This window comes from Sitophilus oryzae, unplaced genomic scaffold (genome assembly GCF_002938485.1).
Source record: "Sitophilus oryzae breed Bouriz unplaced genomic scaffold, Soryzae_2.0 scaffold_1058_pilon_pilon, whole genome shotgun sequence".
Classification (NCBI taxonomy): domain Eukaryota; kingdom Metazoa; phylum Arthropoda; class Insecta; order Coleoptera; family Curculionidae; genus Sitophilus; species Sitophilus oryzae.
Genome location: NW_022145680.1, coordinates 1,716,568 through 1,736,350, shown reverse-complemented (window position 1 = coordinate 1,736,350; position 19,783 = coordinate 1,716,568). Strand labels below are relative to the sequence as shown.

The 19,783-nt window shown below is 31.8% G+C and overlaps 1 protein-coding gene across 1 annotated transcript in view; it reads right to left on the bottom strand.

Annotated features, from left to right (window-relative positions):
- The window catches only part of LOC115875825 (histone-lysine N-methyltransferase 2D-like), a 141,200-nt gene that overhangs the window by 76,531 nt on the left and 44,886 nt on the right, over positions 1 to 19,783 (bottom strand). The window contains exons 19-20 of the mRNA XM_030891351.1: positions 17,381 to 17,527; positions 10,204 to 10,339 (exon numbers count right to left, since the gene is read on the bottom strand). Of these exons, the coding sequence (XP_030747211.1) occupies positions 10,204 to 10,339; positions 17,381 to 17,527 (283 nt within the window). The remainder of the gene's footprint in view (positions 1 to 10,203; positions 10,340 to 17,380; positions 17,528 to 19,783) is intronic.

Here is a 19,783-nt window from a genome sequence, read left to right as displayed (position 1 = left end):
ACAGGGACTAAAATAATTGATAAGTATTATACCTGCTGCTGAAGAAGGAGTCGTGTCCTAGGATCTAAACCTTGAAGCCTTCCATCCAGCTGTTGCATTCTGATCATACTTGGACGCGCTCCGACCGACATAGGAATTCTTGGACGAGCCGAACTAGGCGGCAGTGGTTGCCTAAATTTGAACATCAAGTATGGTTCAATATTATGTGTGACAATTAGGAATATTTATGTGGTTATAATCATATTTTAACGTACCTAAATGTGCCATCAGCTCCTGAAATATTAGTCGGAGATGGCAGTTCGGACTCTGGAGTCCTTTGACCCGATTTCTCTTGAGCCATATCAAAATTTTTCAATTGCTGCTGCCTTTGCAGTAAGTCTCTAAGTTGTCGAGTAACTTCTGGTTGATCAGAGCGTACCTATTTTATAAATCAAAGTATTTATTTATTTCAATGGTATAGTTCGCCATTTTTACAAAATAATTGTGGAAATATTATATATCAATTAATAAATATGATACAAAAATCTTAGAGGCTTTAGCTTCATTCAGAACCTCGCAATTAGTGGAATAAATTGTGGTTTCAATTACACTTTATACTTTTTAGTTTACGATCATTCACAATGTCTAAAAAACACAATTAAAATTAATAGAATATCATAGCAACAGCTTGAGGTAATCAGTTGTACCCATTGTGTATGCAACCAAAGCAATGAGATTTTTGAATATCAGGAGTGCGTGCGATAGAGATAACATCACGTATCGGGTTTTTCAGTCACAGAAAAGATCATGAAAGAAAACGCCTTGACCGTCTTCTGATGCGTGTCAAATACTCGTCAGAGAGTAATGGCTGTATGTATGCATGTGTGTACAGTTGTACAAATATAGGAAGAGACTTGGGGATAGCACCGGTCGCATTTCATTCATAGCATTCATAGCATTTCTCACGTCTCTAGCTATACTTGTTAAGTTGTAGTTGTATCCATAGAGAAAGCCTAATATTTAGCTTAGAAAACAATAAACGTTTAATTTCTAACAACAATTTCTCTTGACGGATGATAATCAAAGGCCAAAATGACATTCCTTCAAATTTTGAAGCATAATTAGTGGAGAAGTTAAGTTTGTCAACTTTTTCCACTAATTGACAATTCCTACCGCTAATCTTAACGTTCTGAATGCTTACATTCATATTAGAGGAACAAACTACTAAGCTAATTGAAACTACTAAGACCGTACACACACGGGTCGTCTCAAACTCATTTGTGTTTTGTTTGTTTCCTTTCATGTTTTTCTGTTTTATTTTTAAAATTTAATAAGAATTTGATTGCTTCGAGTGTCTTGAATTTGAAATTGTTGAAACTACGGCAACCTCGCATGACGCAAGCTCGACACAGCGGCGCGATTATTCGTTGGGCTGTTTTCGATATATTTAATTCTGAATTACGATAAACATTCTAGAAATTTCTTTTTTGTGACCTTATCAATAGTCAATTCATTTGTGACACCCTGTATATCTATTTTTCTATAATATAACTCGTACATAATAATATAACTAGTACAGAGTATAGATCGCAATGAAAACTAAAAATACCACATTTTTGGGTATAATAAAATGTATTAAAATTGTTTATTTTCGACAATGCCGGTCATCTATTCTTAAACCGTTCTATACTACCAGAAACAGCGTTACATCATACAAACTTCGTACCTGAGAATTTTAGTTTGAACAACTACACCAGTAAAAACCAAAATACTTTAACAGTATGCCACAGCCACGATTTCAATGCGATAAACATGCACGGTAACCGGGACGGTGTGAAATAAACTTACTCGAACATATTTAGTATTCAGCTCGTTCCAGCTTAGTATTCCCATCAAGCAAGAAATACTTTTGAAAAATTATAAGTCTATAAATATAAATAAATCTATCAGATTATTACCTGCATAGGTGCCCGAATTGTAGCGAACTGAGGTTTCTGAGCTTGGAACTGTTCGTTCCCGTTCGACGCCACGGCCTGCTTAACGAACGGCTGCTTTTGCTGAAGATTGGACGGCGCGTAGTCGGGACTCAGAAGCTCCGCAACTTGGCCTTGCTGAGGGGCCGGCGGGAACTCGTGAACGGGCGACTGTGAAGGAGTGGGAGTACGAATGTTAGGAGGCTGAGGAGAGGGGTGAGCGAAGGGAGGAGATTTCATACCAACGAATTGTCGGGACACCGGCGAGGGTGACGCTACGGGACTAGGTTCCTGGCTAGACGTGGATACTTGGAGAAGATTGGATTGGTTGTTGGGCATGAAAACTTGCGAGTCTTGAGGTACCCGCTGAACTCTTGCTATAGCTGTAATAATTAAATATAACTTATTATAACATTTCCGGTTTCATCAGAAACTAAACATGTCTGTTCTCTTTCTAATAAGAAGCCACAGAAAGTTTTCTCAGGTCAAGTATCTTAGAAAACTTGAATTAAAATGACTTTGTAATGATTCACATAAAGAAGTAGCAATCAAATTAAACCGAACTGCTAGTTAAAGTAATCACTCTAATGCCGATACGTTAATGATTATGTTCAACTAGACTGATACTCCTTTATGTAATTTGTAGATCGAGTAGTAGCGCGAATAGAGTACGTCGCGTCGGCCGTAACTCGAGAACCGCTAATACTTACTAAATAATAAACAAAAACATAGATAAATCAGACTTGAGTACATTTGTGAAAATGTGAAAATGCCAATCTTCTATCAAATTTCGTATGTTGCAGTTATTAGCACTGGGTGTGTGTTAAAAGAATTTTTGGCTTCAGGTAATTTTATATTTATTCAAAACTAGAGAAATAGATAGTTTTCGTTTTTTGTTTTTTTACAATATTAGGATTAATTAAAATTGGAGATGAAAATAATTTTCATCTTGCCATTGTCAGTTTTCTCCTTCGTAAAGCGGCAAGATTTAAGTTTCCAATAAGAATTCCGTTTTGGGTTTGAGAGACCACTATCAACTTTCTTAATTTAAATTACTGAATTACTAAAAACTGAAGACTTTAAATGTAATATTGGAGCATACCTTTTTATTTCCTTGAGAAAAACAACATTGTTAGGAGATTTTTGAAACAACGCCATCTAACGACCACTAACAAAGTTCATTACTATACAGTTGGCTACGACTTGAGAGAAAAGTACTTATTTTCGATAGCAGGGTGAATCAAGTTAGTACATTCGAAATAGAGATAGCAACGTTTGAAAGTAAAAATATTTCACCTTCCAGTTAAAGGTTGATTCTCACTATACCTTCCGTTTCCATTCCATATCCGTTCCGTATTTTTCATTGTATTGACGCTATACGTAAGCTTCCGTTCCGTATCAGTTGTTATACTTTTATTGTACAATTTATATCATTTCGAAAGTTTTATTTTAAAATTTGTATCTTTTGAAAATTGTAATAGATTTAATTAAGAGGTGAAAGAATAAATAAATATCAGAAAAATTTTAATTTTTTAATTTAGTTCGCTAACAAGTGAAAAAAGTCAGTGGCGAACATGCTTTTTTAGAAAAATATTCCAGCGAAAACCCATATGCACGTTCCTGGTGAATATGTAGACACTTTTTAGCTTTAAAATATGTCGCCTTTATAGTAACTTTCACTCTCAAAATTTCATTTTAAAGTAAAATGCTAAAAGGACTTGGAAGAAAATTATAATTAATCGAAAAAAATATTAAGATTTTAACACCCTGTAGCTACGAAACAAAGCAGAATCGGATAGTGATGTAAACTTTAGTTACTTTTATGGACTTGTAACTACTAGTTACTTTTGATAATAGGACTAGGTTACTTTAGTTACTCGTTACTTTGGTACTTTATACTTTGGTATCGTTACTTTATAATCGTTGTTTTGTGTACAGGTTGGAAGACTTGGGCTTGACGTGGAACTTTGTTACTTATTGTGCCCAGCGATCTTCGTTGCATGCTCGGGTTAACCTATAAGGGGTTTCTACTTTCTTCTAGTGTAAGGGCTTAATAGAATAATTTCAATACTCGGTATTCAAGTACTGAATAATATGTTTTTAATAATATGTATAATATTTTTATAATGATATGTTAAATAAAACTATGTACTATTAATAAAATTAAAAATAAAAGAAAACAAATCAAACATAGAAAATATGTGTATAATAAATATAAAGTATTTTTTAATAAGAATTCCGTTTTGGGTTTGAGAGACCACTATCAACTTTCTTAATTTAAATTACTGAATTACTAAAAACTGAAGACTTTAAATGTAATATTGGAGCATACCTTTTTATTTCCTTGAGAAAAACAACATTGTTAGGAGATTTTTGAAACAACGCCATCTAACGACCACTAACAAAGTTCATTACTATACAGTTGGCTACGACTTGAGAAAAAGTACTTATTTTCGATAGCAGGGTGAATCAAGTTAGTACATTCGAAATAGAGATAGCAACGTTTGAAAGTAAAAATATTTCACCTTCCAGTTAAAGGTTGATTCTCACTATACCTTCCGTTTCCATTCCATATCCGTTCCGTATTTTTCATTGTATTGACGCTATACGTAAGCTTCCGTTCCGTATCAGTTGTTATACTTTTTATTGTACAATTTATATCATTTCGAAAGTTTTATTTTAAAAATTTGTATCTTTTGAAAATTGTAATAGATTTAATTAAGAGGTGAAAGAATAAATAAATATCAGAAAAATTTTAATTTTTTTAATTTAGTTCGCTAACAAGTGAAAAAAAAGTCAGTGGCGAACATGCTTTTTTTAGAAAAATATTCCAGCGAAAACCCATATGCACGTTCCTGGTGAATATGTAGACACTTTTTTAGCTTTAAAATATGTCGCCTTTATAGTAACTTTCACTCTCAAAATTTCATTTTAAAGTAAAATGCTAAAAGGACTTGGAAGAAAATTATAATTAATCGAAAAAAATATTAAGATTTTAACACCCTGTAGCTACGAAACAAAGCAGAATCGGATAGTGATGTAAACTTTAGTTACTTTTATGGACTTGTAACTACTAGTTACTTTTGATAATAGGACTAGGTTACTTTAGTTACTCGTTACTTTGGTACTTTATACTTTGGTATCGTTACTTTATAATCGTTGTTTTGTGTACAGGTTGGAAGACTTGGGCTTGACGTGGAACTTTGTTACTTATTGTGCCCAGCGATCTTCGTTGCATGCTCGGGTTAACCTATAAGGGGTTTCTACTTTCTTCTAGTGTAAGGGCTTAATAGAATAATTTCAATACTCGGTATTCAAGTACTGAATAATATGTTTTTAATAATATGTATAATATTTTTATAATGATATGTTAAATAAAACTATGTACTATTAATAAAATTAAAAATAAAAGAAAACAAATCAAACATAGAAAATATGTGTATAATAAATATAAAGTATTTTTTAATAAGAATTCCGTTTTGGGTTTGAGAGACCACTATCAACTTTCTTAATTTAAATTACTGAATTACTAAAAACTGAAGACTTTAAATGTAATATTGGAGCATACCTTTTATTTCCTTGAGAAAAACAACATTGTTAGGAGATTTTTGAAACAACGCCATCTAACGACCACTAACAAAGTTCATTACTATACAGTTGGCTACGACTTGAGAAAAAGTACTTATTTTCGATAGCAGGGTGAATCAAGTTAGTACATTCGAAATAGAGATAGCAACGTTTGAAAGTAAAAATATTTCACCTTCCAGTTAAAGGTTGATTCTCACTATACCTTCCGTTTCCATTCCATATCCGTTCCGTATTTTTCATTGTATTGACGCTATACGTAAGCTTCCGTTCCGTATCAGTTGTTATACTTTTTATTGTACAATTTATATCATTTCGAAAGTTTTATTTTAAAAATTTGTATCTTTTGAAAATTGTAATAGATTTAATTAAGAGGTGAAAGAATAAATAAATATCAGAAAAATTTTAATTTTTTTAATTTAGTTCGCTAACAAGTGAAAAAAAAGTCAGTGGCGAACATGCTTTTTTTAGAAAAATATTCCAGCGAAAACCCATATGCACGTTCCTGGTGAATATGTAGACACTTTTTTAGCTTTAAAATATGTCGCCTTTATAGTAACTTTCACTCTCAAAATTTCATTTTAAAGTAAAATGCTAAAAGGACTTGGAAGAAAATTATAATTAATCGAAAAAAATATTAAGATTTTAACACCCTGTAGCTACGAAACAAAGCAGAATCGGATAGTGATGTAAACTTTAGTTACTTTTATGGACTTGTAACTACTAGTTACTTTTGATAATAGGACTAGGTTACTTTAGTTACTCGTTACTTTGGTACTTTATACTTTGGTATCGTTACTTTATAATCGTTGTTTTGTGTACAGGTTGGAAGACTTGGGCTTGACGTGGAACTTTGTTACTTATTGTGCCCAGCGATCTTCGTTGCATGCTCGGGTTAACCTATAAGGGGTTTCTACTTTCTTCTAGTGTAAGGGCTTAATAGAATAATTTCAATACTCGGTATTCAAGTACTGAATAATATGTTTTTAATAATATGTATAATATTTTTATAATGATATGTTAAATAAAACTATGTACTATTAATAAAATTAAAAATAAAAGAAAACAAATCAAACATAGAAAATATGTGTATAATAAATATAAAGTATTTTTTTATACTCTCTCTCTCTCTCTCTCTCTCTCTCTCTCTCTCTCTCTCTCAGCCAGCAGTGTTTACTAAAAATTACTATTTTTATTTTGTAGATTTTCTTACAGTGTAAGTGGCGAAATATCTATTCTCTTTTGAAGAAAAATATTAGCTCTGCTTTTTCAGATGTTAACATTTTTTGTAACTAACGTGAATCCATTTTTAATTAATATCTAAGACATGTTAATCTAAATAAACAATTCTACTCTATAAATAAAAAGCGACAACAAACGGCAAAGGGACAGACCGCCTCCGGGTCGGCATGAGCCAATCATAATAATTGTAATAAAAATATCACACATTTGCCATCCAAAACACCAGCCGGCGTCAAGTCAACGCTTTAAACATAAACATATTGATAACAACTAGACCTACGTCGAAGTAAGGAATATTTCAGTATCGAGTTTCGAGTCCTCAGTTCGTGCATTTCCAGGGATTACGATTACTGCCGGCGCAAAAGTAACGAATTAGCTTAGTAACGAGTAACGAGTCCTAAATTCAAATAGTAAGCATTACTTCGAGTCCTCGTAAGTAACTGTTACTTTGTAAGGCTTACTTAGAATTTTTACATCACTAGAATCGGACCTATGTTGATATGAAAAATAAATCTTATTTTTACGTGAGGAATCTCCCCACGAGAGATGGCACATGTTTTTTGATACACCCTGTATAAATAAATTACAGCCTTCTTAAGGCCAACTGGCGGTAGACTCCAATAAAAAATAAAGAAGAGTACAAACCAAGAAATTACGTCTAGGCCAAAATTAACCTCGATAGGCATTCCCCAGCCGTCTTTGACGCCGCTTTTCTTTCGATCGATCGTAGTGTATTTTAACCTTTCCTTCCTATAAAACTTCTTTCCCTTAAACTATATTTTAATATGGGTAATATAAATTTTTTCTTTCGTGGTTGAAAACCTGTCTCTAATGAAACCTGTGCATATGCATATGTACTTTCTGAATTGTTTGTACTCTCTGTACAAGCTATATGTAATCATGTAATCATGTAATGTTCCAATAGCAGGCGGTAAAACCGATGAGGCTATTGTCTGTTTTCAAAGAGTTTAAGAGTTATTACTTTTCACTTTTCACTTTTACGCACTATAGTGAATCATTCTTGTTGCATTTTCTTCAAGTTCTTTATCTAGTCGGTTTTTGAACGCGTTTATACTGGGGGCAGTCACTGTATTTTCTGTTAAAGCATTCCATGAATATGCAACACGATTTGTTAGAAAATTTTTCCTCTGTACTTTGGCTGTCTTTTCTTTGCTTGTTTTCTTCGAGTGTCCACGTAATTGAGGGTTATGATTTTGGGAAAATATATTTTTAACATCACATGTATAATGTCCGCTTGTTATTTTAAATGTTTCTATCAAATCCCCTCTGTGTCTTCTTTCTCTTAATGTTGTTATATTAAATTTAGCCAGTCTTTCTGTGTAGGTCATATTTTGTAGCTCCAACGGGATTTTAGTCACGCGCCTCTGTATCTTTTCCAGTATCTCTATGTCCTTAATATAGTAGGGGTTCCACACTGTGTACGCGTACTCAAGCTTTGGTCTAATATAGCTTTTGTAGAGCTTTGCTATCATCTCTATAGAGTGGTCTTTAAAAGTACGCTGTATTAGATACACAAAGGAGTTACATTTCTTGGCAATTTTTACAATGTGGTTTTCCCATTTTAAATCTGATGTAATAGTCACTCCAAGGTCATTTTGTTCTGACACTGTAGACAATATTGTGTTGTTGAGTATATATTCTTTATTTGGGTTATTTGGTCCTATTTTAAGAACGGCACATTTGGATTCGTTCAGTTTCATTCCCCAAGTATTTGATACAATGTATTTGATATTGCCCAAGTATTTGATATACAAACTAAAACTCTATCGATACACTGACTATTGCGCATCGAGAGAAGCGTTGCATTGATAAATTTACATATAATCCTATATTTGACGGGTTGTAACTAAAAAGAAAACGTTCTAAATACCTTGAACACGTTGTTCCTGCAGCACGTGTTGCTGTTGCTGAGCTTGTTGCTGTCTTAAAGCTTGTAACTGCTTCCATTGCCTTTCCTGTTCCGCTTCTCGAGCTGACTTTTGCTGTTGCACTATTTTTTCTTGATCCTGTATCAAAATAAAGAGGGATGAAAGGGAACGAAATTAAATCCCATTAAAAGCTTGTTCGATCGTCTTGTAGTGACTCTATGTACCAGTTAACTACTAAGAATTTTCTGAAATTGTATCTGTTACAGTTAGTATTTTAATAAAAATCACCAAAGACATCGAACGTTGTGTTTCAATAATTGAAATTGAAATTCTCTAGACATCACAAACCTTTACAGAAAAACATCTAAAACTACAAAGATTAAAAATGTAGTGTAAATTTCATTCCATCGAAAACAAAAATCATTGAAGTTTAACATCTTGATTCCCTTTTCAATTTATTACATAATAGAAAATGCTGAAATAGATAATGAAGTTTCTTTATCACAAAATTAAAATTTTGCTATTTTTAATCAAGTGAACAAAGAGAATAATGCAAGTTATTTCGGTATTTACAGTAAAAAGTACATTCATAAAAGTGAAAATTTTGAAAAGCCTTAATGTCAATAATACGTAGAGGACCATTTATGTAAAATATTTTCAAGATCGCAGTTCTATATCTAAATTTAATTGATTGTAATTGTATTTCAGTAAAATACAGGGATTAGCTTGAACTTGTATTCCGGCAACTTTAGCAGCATATTCTGCAGGTAAAATTAGTAAAAGTTCGTAGCCACATGTATGTCCATAAAATGTTTAGTTTCGGTGAGTTAGTGAAAAAATATACATTTCCGTGATTTTCTACGTAAAAAAAATGTCTCTTGGTAAAAATTGCTGAGCAACCGTCCTCGAGATATTTTAGAATGGAAATATTGTCATATTGTCGTATTAGCAAAAATAAACGTGTTGAGTAGTTAGATAACTTAAAAGCAAAAAAAAACAGCTTTTGTCAGCTGATTTACTGTTCTGGTATTATTTTTTATAATAAATATGTAAATTCTCAAAATGTGTAGCACAGGCCATTGTGGTGTAGCTGTGCAGTCATGGAAGCAAATGTGTAGCAAAATACACAATTGTGTAGCTTGTGGCAACCCTGATATCGATTTTTGACTGGTGTTTGATTGTTACCTGTCCAGGGCTGGTCCAAAATTGTTCAAATTTGGCATGTGCATCTACCACACATAAACCTTTAAAAAATCAATTTACGACTTCGCTGTAAAATCAATAGGGGAGCCAATATTTGAACAGTTCATAATTTGCATGGGATTTTCTGTTTCCAACGACGATGCACAACCCTGTATGTACTTTCTAAATAGTTGAAATACTCTGTATAAAGGGGGTACACAATGTGCAAACTAAAGCACTATCGAAACTCGACAGCGTATCGAGAGAGAAGTGTTGTATCGATAAATTTACATATATTTATTATTATTATATTATTTGAGGAGTAGTAACTAAAAAGCAAATGTTCTAAATACCTTGAACACGCTGTTCTTGCAGCACGTGTTGCTGTTGCTGAGCTTGTTGCTGTCTTAAAGCTTGTAACTGCTTCCATTGCCTTTCCTGTTCCGCTTCTCGAGCTGACTTTTGCTGTTGCACTATTTTTTCTTGATCCTGTATCAAAATAAAGAGGGATGAAAGGGAACGAAATTAAATCCCATTAAAAAGCTTGTTCGATCGTCTTGTAGTGACTCTATGTACCAGTTAACTACTAAGAATTTTCTGAAATTGTATCTGTTACAGTTAGTATTTTAATAAAAATCACCAAAGACATCGAACGTTGTGTTTCAATAATTGAAATTGAAATTCTCTAGACATCACAAACCTTTACAGAAAAACATCTAAAACTACAAAGATTAAAAAATGTAGTGTAAATTTCATTCCATCGAAAACAAAAATCATTGAAGTTTAACATCTTGATTCCCTTTTCAATTTATTACATAATAGAAAATGCTGAAATAGATAATGAAGTTTCTTTATCACAAAATTAAAATTTTACTATTTTTAATCAAGTGAACAAAGAGAATAATGCAAGTTATTTCGGTATTTACAGTAAAAAGTACATTCATAAAAAGTGAAAATTTTGAAAAGCCTTAATGTCAATAATACGTAGAGGACCATTTATGTAAAATATTTTCAAGATCGCAGTTCTATATCTAAATTTAATTATTTAATTGTATTTCAGTAAAATACAGGGTAGCCCGAACTGTATTCCGGAAACTTTAGCAGCATATTCTGCAGGTAAAAATTAGTAAAAAAGTTCGTATACATGTATGTCATAAAATGTTTAGTTTCGGTGAGTTAGTGAAAAAATATACATTTCCGTGATTTTCTACGTAAAAAAAATGTCTCTTGGTAAAAATTGCTACGAGCAACCGTCCTCGAGATATTTAGAATGGAAATATTGTCATATTGTCATTATTGACAAAAATAAACATGTTGAGTAGATAGTTATTTGACTGAAATGATAAATTTGGAAACTTTATTTTTGTATAAATTAATCATAAATTAATCAAAAAATTTAAGAATCATTATTTGTAGCGATTTTTACCAAGAGACCCTTTTTACGTAAAAAAAAACGTGGTAAATGTATATTTTTTACTCAGTAGTTTTATACAGGTACGGAAGAAAAGTTGTTACTCATCAAACCGGTTAAAAAATATGTAAGTAGCGCCTCCTAGAAGTAGGAGTCAAATTGACATTAAAATCAAATTTCTCATGTCAAAAAACTCCCAGACACCAATTTTCATCCAAATATTGACGTTACACTTCAGAAATTATTTGGAAAAAATCGAAATAAAAATGAAACTTCTACAACCTATATCTCCGAAACGAAGCATTTTAGGACTTACATTTATACGAACTTTTTTATTTATTTTTATCTGCAGAATATGCTGCAGAAGTTTTCACAATACAATTCGGACCACCCTGTAGAACAATAAACATGTATTAAAAAACACTCTAGTTGGCAATAATATATTCTAAGTTGAAAATATTCCATCCCATTGACGTTAATACTATTGCAATTAAAAGGGTTCCCGGATAAGTACTCTATTATACAAAATATTTTTTTAAAAAAATATCACGATAGAAAAAAATGACAAAACTGAACACTCCATAAAATTTACTCTACATTTAACGCTCGAACAATAATAAACCTAGAGAATATCAAAGACACTGCACAAAAACACATCGTTGTTAATACAAAGACTAAATTTTAAAACAAACAGCCTGTAAACATGCAAATAAAATAACAAAGAAGGCTGAAACTAAACAAATAGAGCAGATCAATTTTCACCAACACCGTTGCACAGCTACGTCTTAGTACCCCGACTAACACGGTTCTTTTTTGTTTTAGGGTTTAGATAAGCGACGATACCAAAATCCAATACAAATATTAGTAAAAAAAAAGATAGCTCTGATACCTGTCGACTCTATGGAATATTGAAGGAAGTTGGGTTGGTCTCGGGTGGTGTATATAAAAATTCATGCTTTACGAAAAAAAAAGTTTTTCTTCAACGTACTCTCTAAATTATCATCTTCGAAATAAAGTATAAAAAAGTAAATTCTAAAACAATGTATGGTGCTGATAAAATAAAACGCATCAAAAATCACACAAAATCAGAAGCTTTACCAAATAAAAAAAAATGTAAATACAGTATTGTGGTAGCGCTTTGAATTGCAGTATCTAATGCCACATGCAAGTATTTTCTTTGCAGCATATTTGATAAACCGATAAACTATTAAACAAAAATATTGATGCAATTTAAACTTAGTTAAACCACAATCTATACAAAAAAATACAATTTTATCGATAAAGTGTTCAACTTATAATTAATAATTCACGTATAAACCGATTAGTAAAAATGAACGAGCCAAAATGATTGAAATAGTTAAAAATATTTAGTAATTTTTTGGATTGTCGACAAAAGATAAGCATATAAAGAACTTTAATAATATAACAATAAAAAATTTTTGGCAAAAATGTTTAAATTTGTAGTATAATTTAAGATACGAGCAGGCTCTTCATTTGACTTTATAGAGCAAATGATTGCAACAGATATTTTATTTAGATTAAAGTTGCAAAAATTAGATTAAACCGAATTTTATTATCGCTATATTGGTTCACATTGCGCCGTTTTCAGCAAGGTTGTCGTGTATTATTTAGAATTATCCTAATGTCAGTCATTATTTTGTATAATATTGTGTTGTTGAATCTTTGTGAGTAATTCTCGTTATTTTTGTCTATTTTCATAGTCTTTTTTAAAAAAAATGTACTTTTAAGCACAAACAGTTCTTTTAAGAAGTAAGTTTTCGAGTTTTTGTATTGCACGAAGCATTTAAACAGTCGAAGCAAAGAGCTTGTAGCTTTCCTGATAAACTATTTAGAACGAGAACGTGACAATAAAGGTTCTGTTTTACCCTTGACTGCAGTCAGAGAAGTAAGTTTGATTGATAAACACATTACACCGCTTTCAAAGTTATTTCTACGTTAGTTTTAATTAAATTTTGTGGTTATTAGTTTGTGCATTAATAGCACCATCTTACTTGTTATTACCACTTATGGCGTTGTAAGATGTACATCAATAAATAAATAAATAACCCATAATAACGCTTAGAATAATCTTCATAATGGACTAGTTTTTGCTAATATGTAATAAGTAAAATAAGCTATAAAACAATAAATCAATTAATTACTAAAATAGTAGTTATTAAATTAAAAATAAAACGTAAAAATCTTATAATTATAATTATTATAAATAAAAAATGATATAATAAATATTATATTGTTTGTCACTTTTAAATTAAGAATCATCTCATAAATCCATCACAATCTGGCACGCTGTCGCCATCGCTTGTCACTCAAAGTTGATCACGTGCATCGGAAATTGTTTTGCGACTACTATATTTTATATTCGAATTATCGAAAAACACAAAAATAAAGTAGATTTTATGAACATCCTATTAGAGGCTCAATTAGACTCAATTTAAAGCTTCCCTCTAAACTGTCCCTCAAATTACCACATACAACAATTTCAATCATTTTGATTCAAGTCGAACAAAATTTTTTATTTAAAATGCAGACTCGTTTTAATGATTTACTGAGTAAAAGATTTGTAGTACTTAAAAATAATAATAAAAACAACATTTTATACTATTTTTTGTAAATATTGATTAATGAGAAAAAGACAATTTTTGTAGTTTTAAATTTGATTCGATGAGTACAGAATATTATCTATATACTACAGCACAGATATAAAAAACAGAAGGGTGGTAAAACCTGTTTCCTGTAAATTTTAATCATCTTTTTCTCTTTCTGTACGAATTATGGCAATATAAATAATAATAATAATACATCTTTATTGCAAATCATATAAAATTGAGTATTACAATAAATAATAATAATATACTAAAGCCTAAATAGATCCACCCACCAAAGGATTAAATAGCAGCTGCATTGTTTTTGATATTTAGGCCTAGGTATTATAAAAATAAATAAGTTACTATATCCAAATAAATTATTTTTACACGTTACATTATAAAGTACATAACACGTTATAGTCGAATTAGTAAACTAGAAAATCATAATAAGTAAATAACAAAATTAATTTAGTGGACATCCATTAGATGCTGTTTATAAGAGAATCAGAAACTCATTGGCTTAAGGCTTTTACACCTCAAGTGGTAAAGTGTTATAAATTCTATACATCTGTACCCCAGAAGCAAACTATATTAAGTCACAAAACATAGTTTTAAGAAAAAAGAATTTAAAGTTCTTTTTCGAAGTTATTTACTAATTACTCGGTTATTTTTAAATGATTGTAAAATTTGGTATATGAACAACTTATTTTGAACTTAAAATATAAAACAGTTTTTAAATAAATTAGCAATACAATAATTACAAATTCCAAAATTTTTTTTGAGTGACGTAAAAAAACATAATTTGCATATTAGAAAAAGAAACATTTACAGGACTTAACTTATATTAAGTCCCTATTTATGCCAAAACGAATAAAGCTAAACCATCTTAAGTCCAAATAATAGTTTAATAGTGATATATTAAGAAAATATTTAACAGAAAATTGTAAAACAGGTATGTATGTCGCAATTTGGAACCAATTTACTATCTTTATTTAATTTGATTTTCAACCGACTATTTTATTTATTGGTGCGGATAGCGTAAAACAAGAAAGACCAAAGGGTAGAACATAAAAAGCTAAGTAACTTGAACCACAGGTTGTCCCAGGCTGAGCGTGCATTAGAAGTTTCTAGAGAACTACAATATCTAGATCGGAGATTTTTTGCACATCATTGTTTCACAACGAGATCTATCGATTAAAAATATTTTCAATATGACGGCACTTCCGAAAATACCGGAAGTTGACAGCAACTTTCTAATTATAAATGGGTGCCCTCATTTTTTATTACATACTTAAATTCTCTGTAAAATTTTATGAATTTTGATATTAAAGACTCTATACCGATCATTAACCGTTTCTGAGAAAAAAAATATTTAAAATTTTTGAACGAAAAAACTGCCTGTCAAAAATATGTGTATAGTCTAAACGTTAAATTTAGTGATTACCACAGCCACTGTGCCATAAAGACAAGACATGTGGCTATCTATTTCAAAAATTAAATTATTCTAATGTCATATAGTATTGGCTGCAGCTGTCATAGAATTGAGCGATTAAAAAATTATCATAAATAATTTTTTTTAACGGAAACCCACTTTTCTATTTCACTAGGCTTTTCAATTCGTTACTTTTTGATTATACATGTTCTTATACCTAAAACAAATCGTTCAAAAACAAGTCGATCAGCAAACAATGGTTCAACTTTGTTTAAAAAGCAGTATGTTATCGATCATCATTTCCAACTTCGCCAACTTCGCGCTGTTTTTTTTTCAGTGTTGATACGGTATATTATTATTAATTAATAATATCTAACTATTAGATATCACTAAATAGCGAAAATACGATATTTATATATTTTTATAAATACACTTTTTAAACAAATTCAAATAATTCGTTTTCTGACAGATGGAAATAAATTGTCTCACTGTTTGACACTTAATGTCAAAGGAAGCTTATTTTTGGTATAGGAACATTTATAGTTAAAAAGTAACGAATTGAAAAACCTTTTAGCTAGTGTGATAAAAAGTGAGTTTCCATTTGAAAAAAATGATTTATGATAACTTTTTAGTCACTCAATTACGTGACAGCTACCGCCATTATGATATGACATTTGAACAATTTAATTTTTGAAATAGATAACTACGTCTTATCTTTATGCCACAGTAGCTGTGGTAATCACTAAATTTGACTTTTAAGGTACATTCAGGTTGATAGCGTCGAGCGTCGCATCCGCCCCATCGAACCCCGACGCTCAGCAGACGCTAGCGCAACGCCAAACGAGACGCTGTCTGCCTGAACGGTCTAATTTAAGTGAATTGGTTCCATTTCGACACGCAGACGCGACGCGACTCTCGACGCTCTCAGCCTGAATGTACCTTTAGCCTATACAAATTTTTTGGCAGGTAGTTTTTTCGGCCCAAATTTTTAAATATTTTTTTCTCAAAAACGGTTATTGTTAGGTATAGAGTGTTTAACATCAATATTCATAGAATTTTACAGATAATCAAAGTATGTAATAAAAAGTAGAAACGCCCATTTAAAATAAGAAAGTTGCTGTGAACTTTCGGTATTTCTGGAAGTACCGCCATATTGAAAATATTTTTAATCGATAGATCTCATTGTGATTTTCATGATGTTCAAAAAATCTCCGATCTAGATATTGTGGTTCTCTAGAAACTTCTAATGCACGCTCAGCCTGGGACACCCCGTATATCTAAAATATGCCAATTTTGGACTTAACATAGTTTGCTTCTAGTGTACAGATATGTGAAAGATCGCGAGAACATCGATGTTTGATTGAAAAAAAAAATAAGTACGTACACACCTTTATAAAAGGCCTATCGTGCTAAAAAATTATCATTTGTAAAACATTTCATCATCATTTGTAAAAAAGAATATAAAAAGATAAGTAAAATTTGTAGCTTTGTTACGTTTACCTTCTGTTTTTATTTTATCGTTACTGTAGATACTTTATAAAAATAGAAAATGACGATAAAAAAGAACTAATAATCAATTTCTACACAATTTTATCGATAAAACAGAAAAATAATCAGCTGATATAATAATCGGGATACGCCGCGCAACAAAATCATAAGAAACGTAAAAAAATCGCTCTCAATCCACACCAAAACGGGGTTCTCACCGGCTGTTGCGGCGGCTCATAGTTTTCCTGACAGAGCGAGGGAAGTGTGCGCATGATCTCGGAAGGCGTCAGCACCCGGATCTGTTGATCCGATGCCGGACTGTGCGTCAGAGACAAACATCGGGATAGGGCGGCGTGGTCGGGACACGGGTTCACCGGCTGGTAGTGGGGATTGACGGTGACGTTGGGAGCGGGGCCTACGCGGTCACCGGGACCGGCCACGTGGCCGTGCACGGTGAACTGCTGGTGCGTGGGCGGGGAGGGGGGCGAGGTACGGGTTGCGGGTGCGGGGGGAATAGATACAGAGCTAGTGGTGGTGGTTGTGGTAGTGGTTAGTGGAGGCGCAGGCATTTTCTGCTGCGCGGTGGTGCACACCTCGGACGTGGGGGCCGGCGCCTGCGTACTGGACGGCGATCCGGACGGTGGCAGGCTGGCGGTGGCTAGGGCCGGAACGACGGGAGGAGCGGAGGGCTTCGGGCCCGGTACGGGGCTCGAGGCGGAGGAGTCCTTGGCGGTCTGTGACTAAAGGGGCAATGTGACAGCACATGAATATTTACAGAAAGGTTAACAACACAAAAGTAAACGGGTGGACGATACACTTTTCTTACCTACCATCATAAATTATAAAAACAGCAGGTTTAGTAGTGACTGAAGTTAAGAAAAAACTCAAAACACGGGCTAATAAAACTACTTTTTCAATTTGTCAAGCTTTCGAGAATTTTATTCCCATCATCAGGACAGTTTAAATGAGTGAATTAACAAAACAACATCCTTTGCACAATATGGCCTTAAAAATTAACATTGGAAACACAAGGATATTTCCTTTATAAAATATTAAAATACACATACATCTAACGACATTATTTTTAGTATTTTTTTTAAAGAAGAATTGCTACACTATTGTTTCGGGCTCGATAAAACAGCCTGTTTGATCGTCTGACTGTTTGATGAAGCTCGAAACAACAATGTGGCAATTATTTTTAGTAATTTCTTTTTAAAGAAGAACGTTAGATGTACATGTATGCATTTTAATATTTTATAAAGGAAGTTTTCAATGTCCTACGATGTTAGTTTTTAAGGCCTTATTGTGCAGAGGATGTTGTTTTGTCAGTTGACTCATTGAAACTGTCCTGATAATGGGAATAAAATTCTCGAAAGCTTGACAAATTGAAAAAGTAGTTTTATTAGCCTGTGTGGTGATTATTGACTGCATCGTCACTTAAATTTTGAGTTTTTTTTTATCAAAAATTATAAAATTATATATATTGACAAACAAAAATATACCAAATTAACTTAAACACAACTGAAAAATTGAGCTTTACAATGAGCATAACGGATTAAATTGTTTCATAGTTTGTAAAGAATACATTATTTTATGTAATAGTAAACATTAATAATTACAGTTGTTTTTATATGTTGGATCTGGGACAAAATATCTCAAAACTAAAAAACGCAGGTGTATTATTTAGTGATTAGTGGACGTTTCTTTAGAAAGTGTCTTATTCAGGACTATACACTTATTTAAAACCCTTAAATGTAGTCCATGGGATGAAAATATATTTGTCAAAACGTAATGAACCTGACTTTATTTTGACTCAGATCCAACAAATAAAAACAACTTTAATTATTTTGTGGTCACTAAAACAACGAAATATTAATAATTAAATCGACAGAAATAAGTTCGATTCATGTGGGCATAAGTATATTAGTTAGCCGGCGCCGGCGCTTTAAAAGTTTAGGTATTCCAGTCGATTTAGCCTTAAAATAATACTTTGTTCTCTCATCTTATCAATCAATCATACTAACGGTTGATATGATATATGGTATTATTTTGAAATTTATAAGCAAAAAATTGTACCATTTTTCTTGTGTTAACACTCAAGAATGCTGCCCAAACTCTAAAAATACTTCCATCTTCTGTTACAGATTTTAAAGCTATTGTGGTGTCAGATTAGTTGTATTATTATCCAGTACTTTACTTACTTCTTTAAAAATACTATTAAAGAGAACTATGTAAAGAGTAAAAGAGCATATTTTATGGCAAATAGTTATTGTTAATCCGGCACAGACTTTAACCTACCTAATAAGGCTAAACTGCACAATTCATCTACCACATCAGTATTGTTTGCAATCTTAAGCACGTTGGTAATATTGTATGAATATCTCAGTATCCAGATTGAAAAGAACGAGCAAAAAAGACGAATACCACCTACTAAGTACGATGTAGTACGATAAGTACAGCTGGTTTCAAAAAAAATGAATACGACTCTTTACACATTCTTTTCGAATATTTGGGTGGTGTATATTTATGTGTCAAGTATTTTGACATGTTAAGATTATTGTGACATTGTATAAAAACTTTGCTTTTGACACAGTGGCAAATAATTTTTTCAGAACGTCAGCATGACATGAGTAGAGAAATGGAGGACTGGTATCATAGAATATACTGCCCGAAATAATAAAAATATGTTTTAAATTGTATTCAATTTTATTGGAACCAGCTATACATAATCTTAAAAAACATATTACAATTAAATTAAAGAAAAACAGCTTAAAACATATACTCTAAAGTAACAGATTTAATAAAAATTGATGTTTCACGGGTATTTCAGTCATATTTAAACAGACTAAATCTTAATTTCTTTATATTTTTATTTGTCAGTATAATTTCTTATTTATCTTTATATTTATTTGTTTGTCACATAATCATTTAACTAGATATAATTGTAACATATATATCTTGTTAACCTCTCTTTAATATATTAAAACAATTGAAAA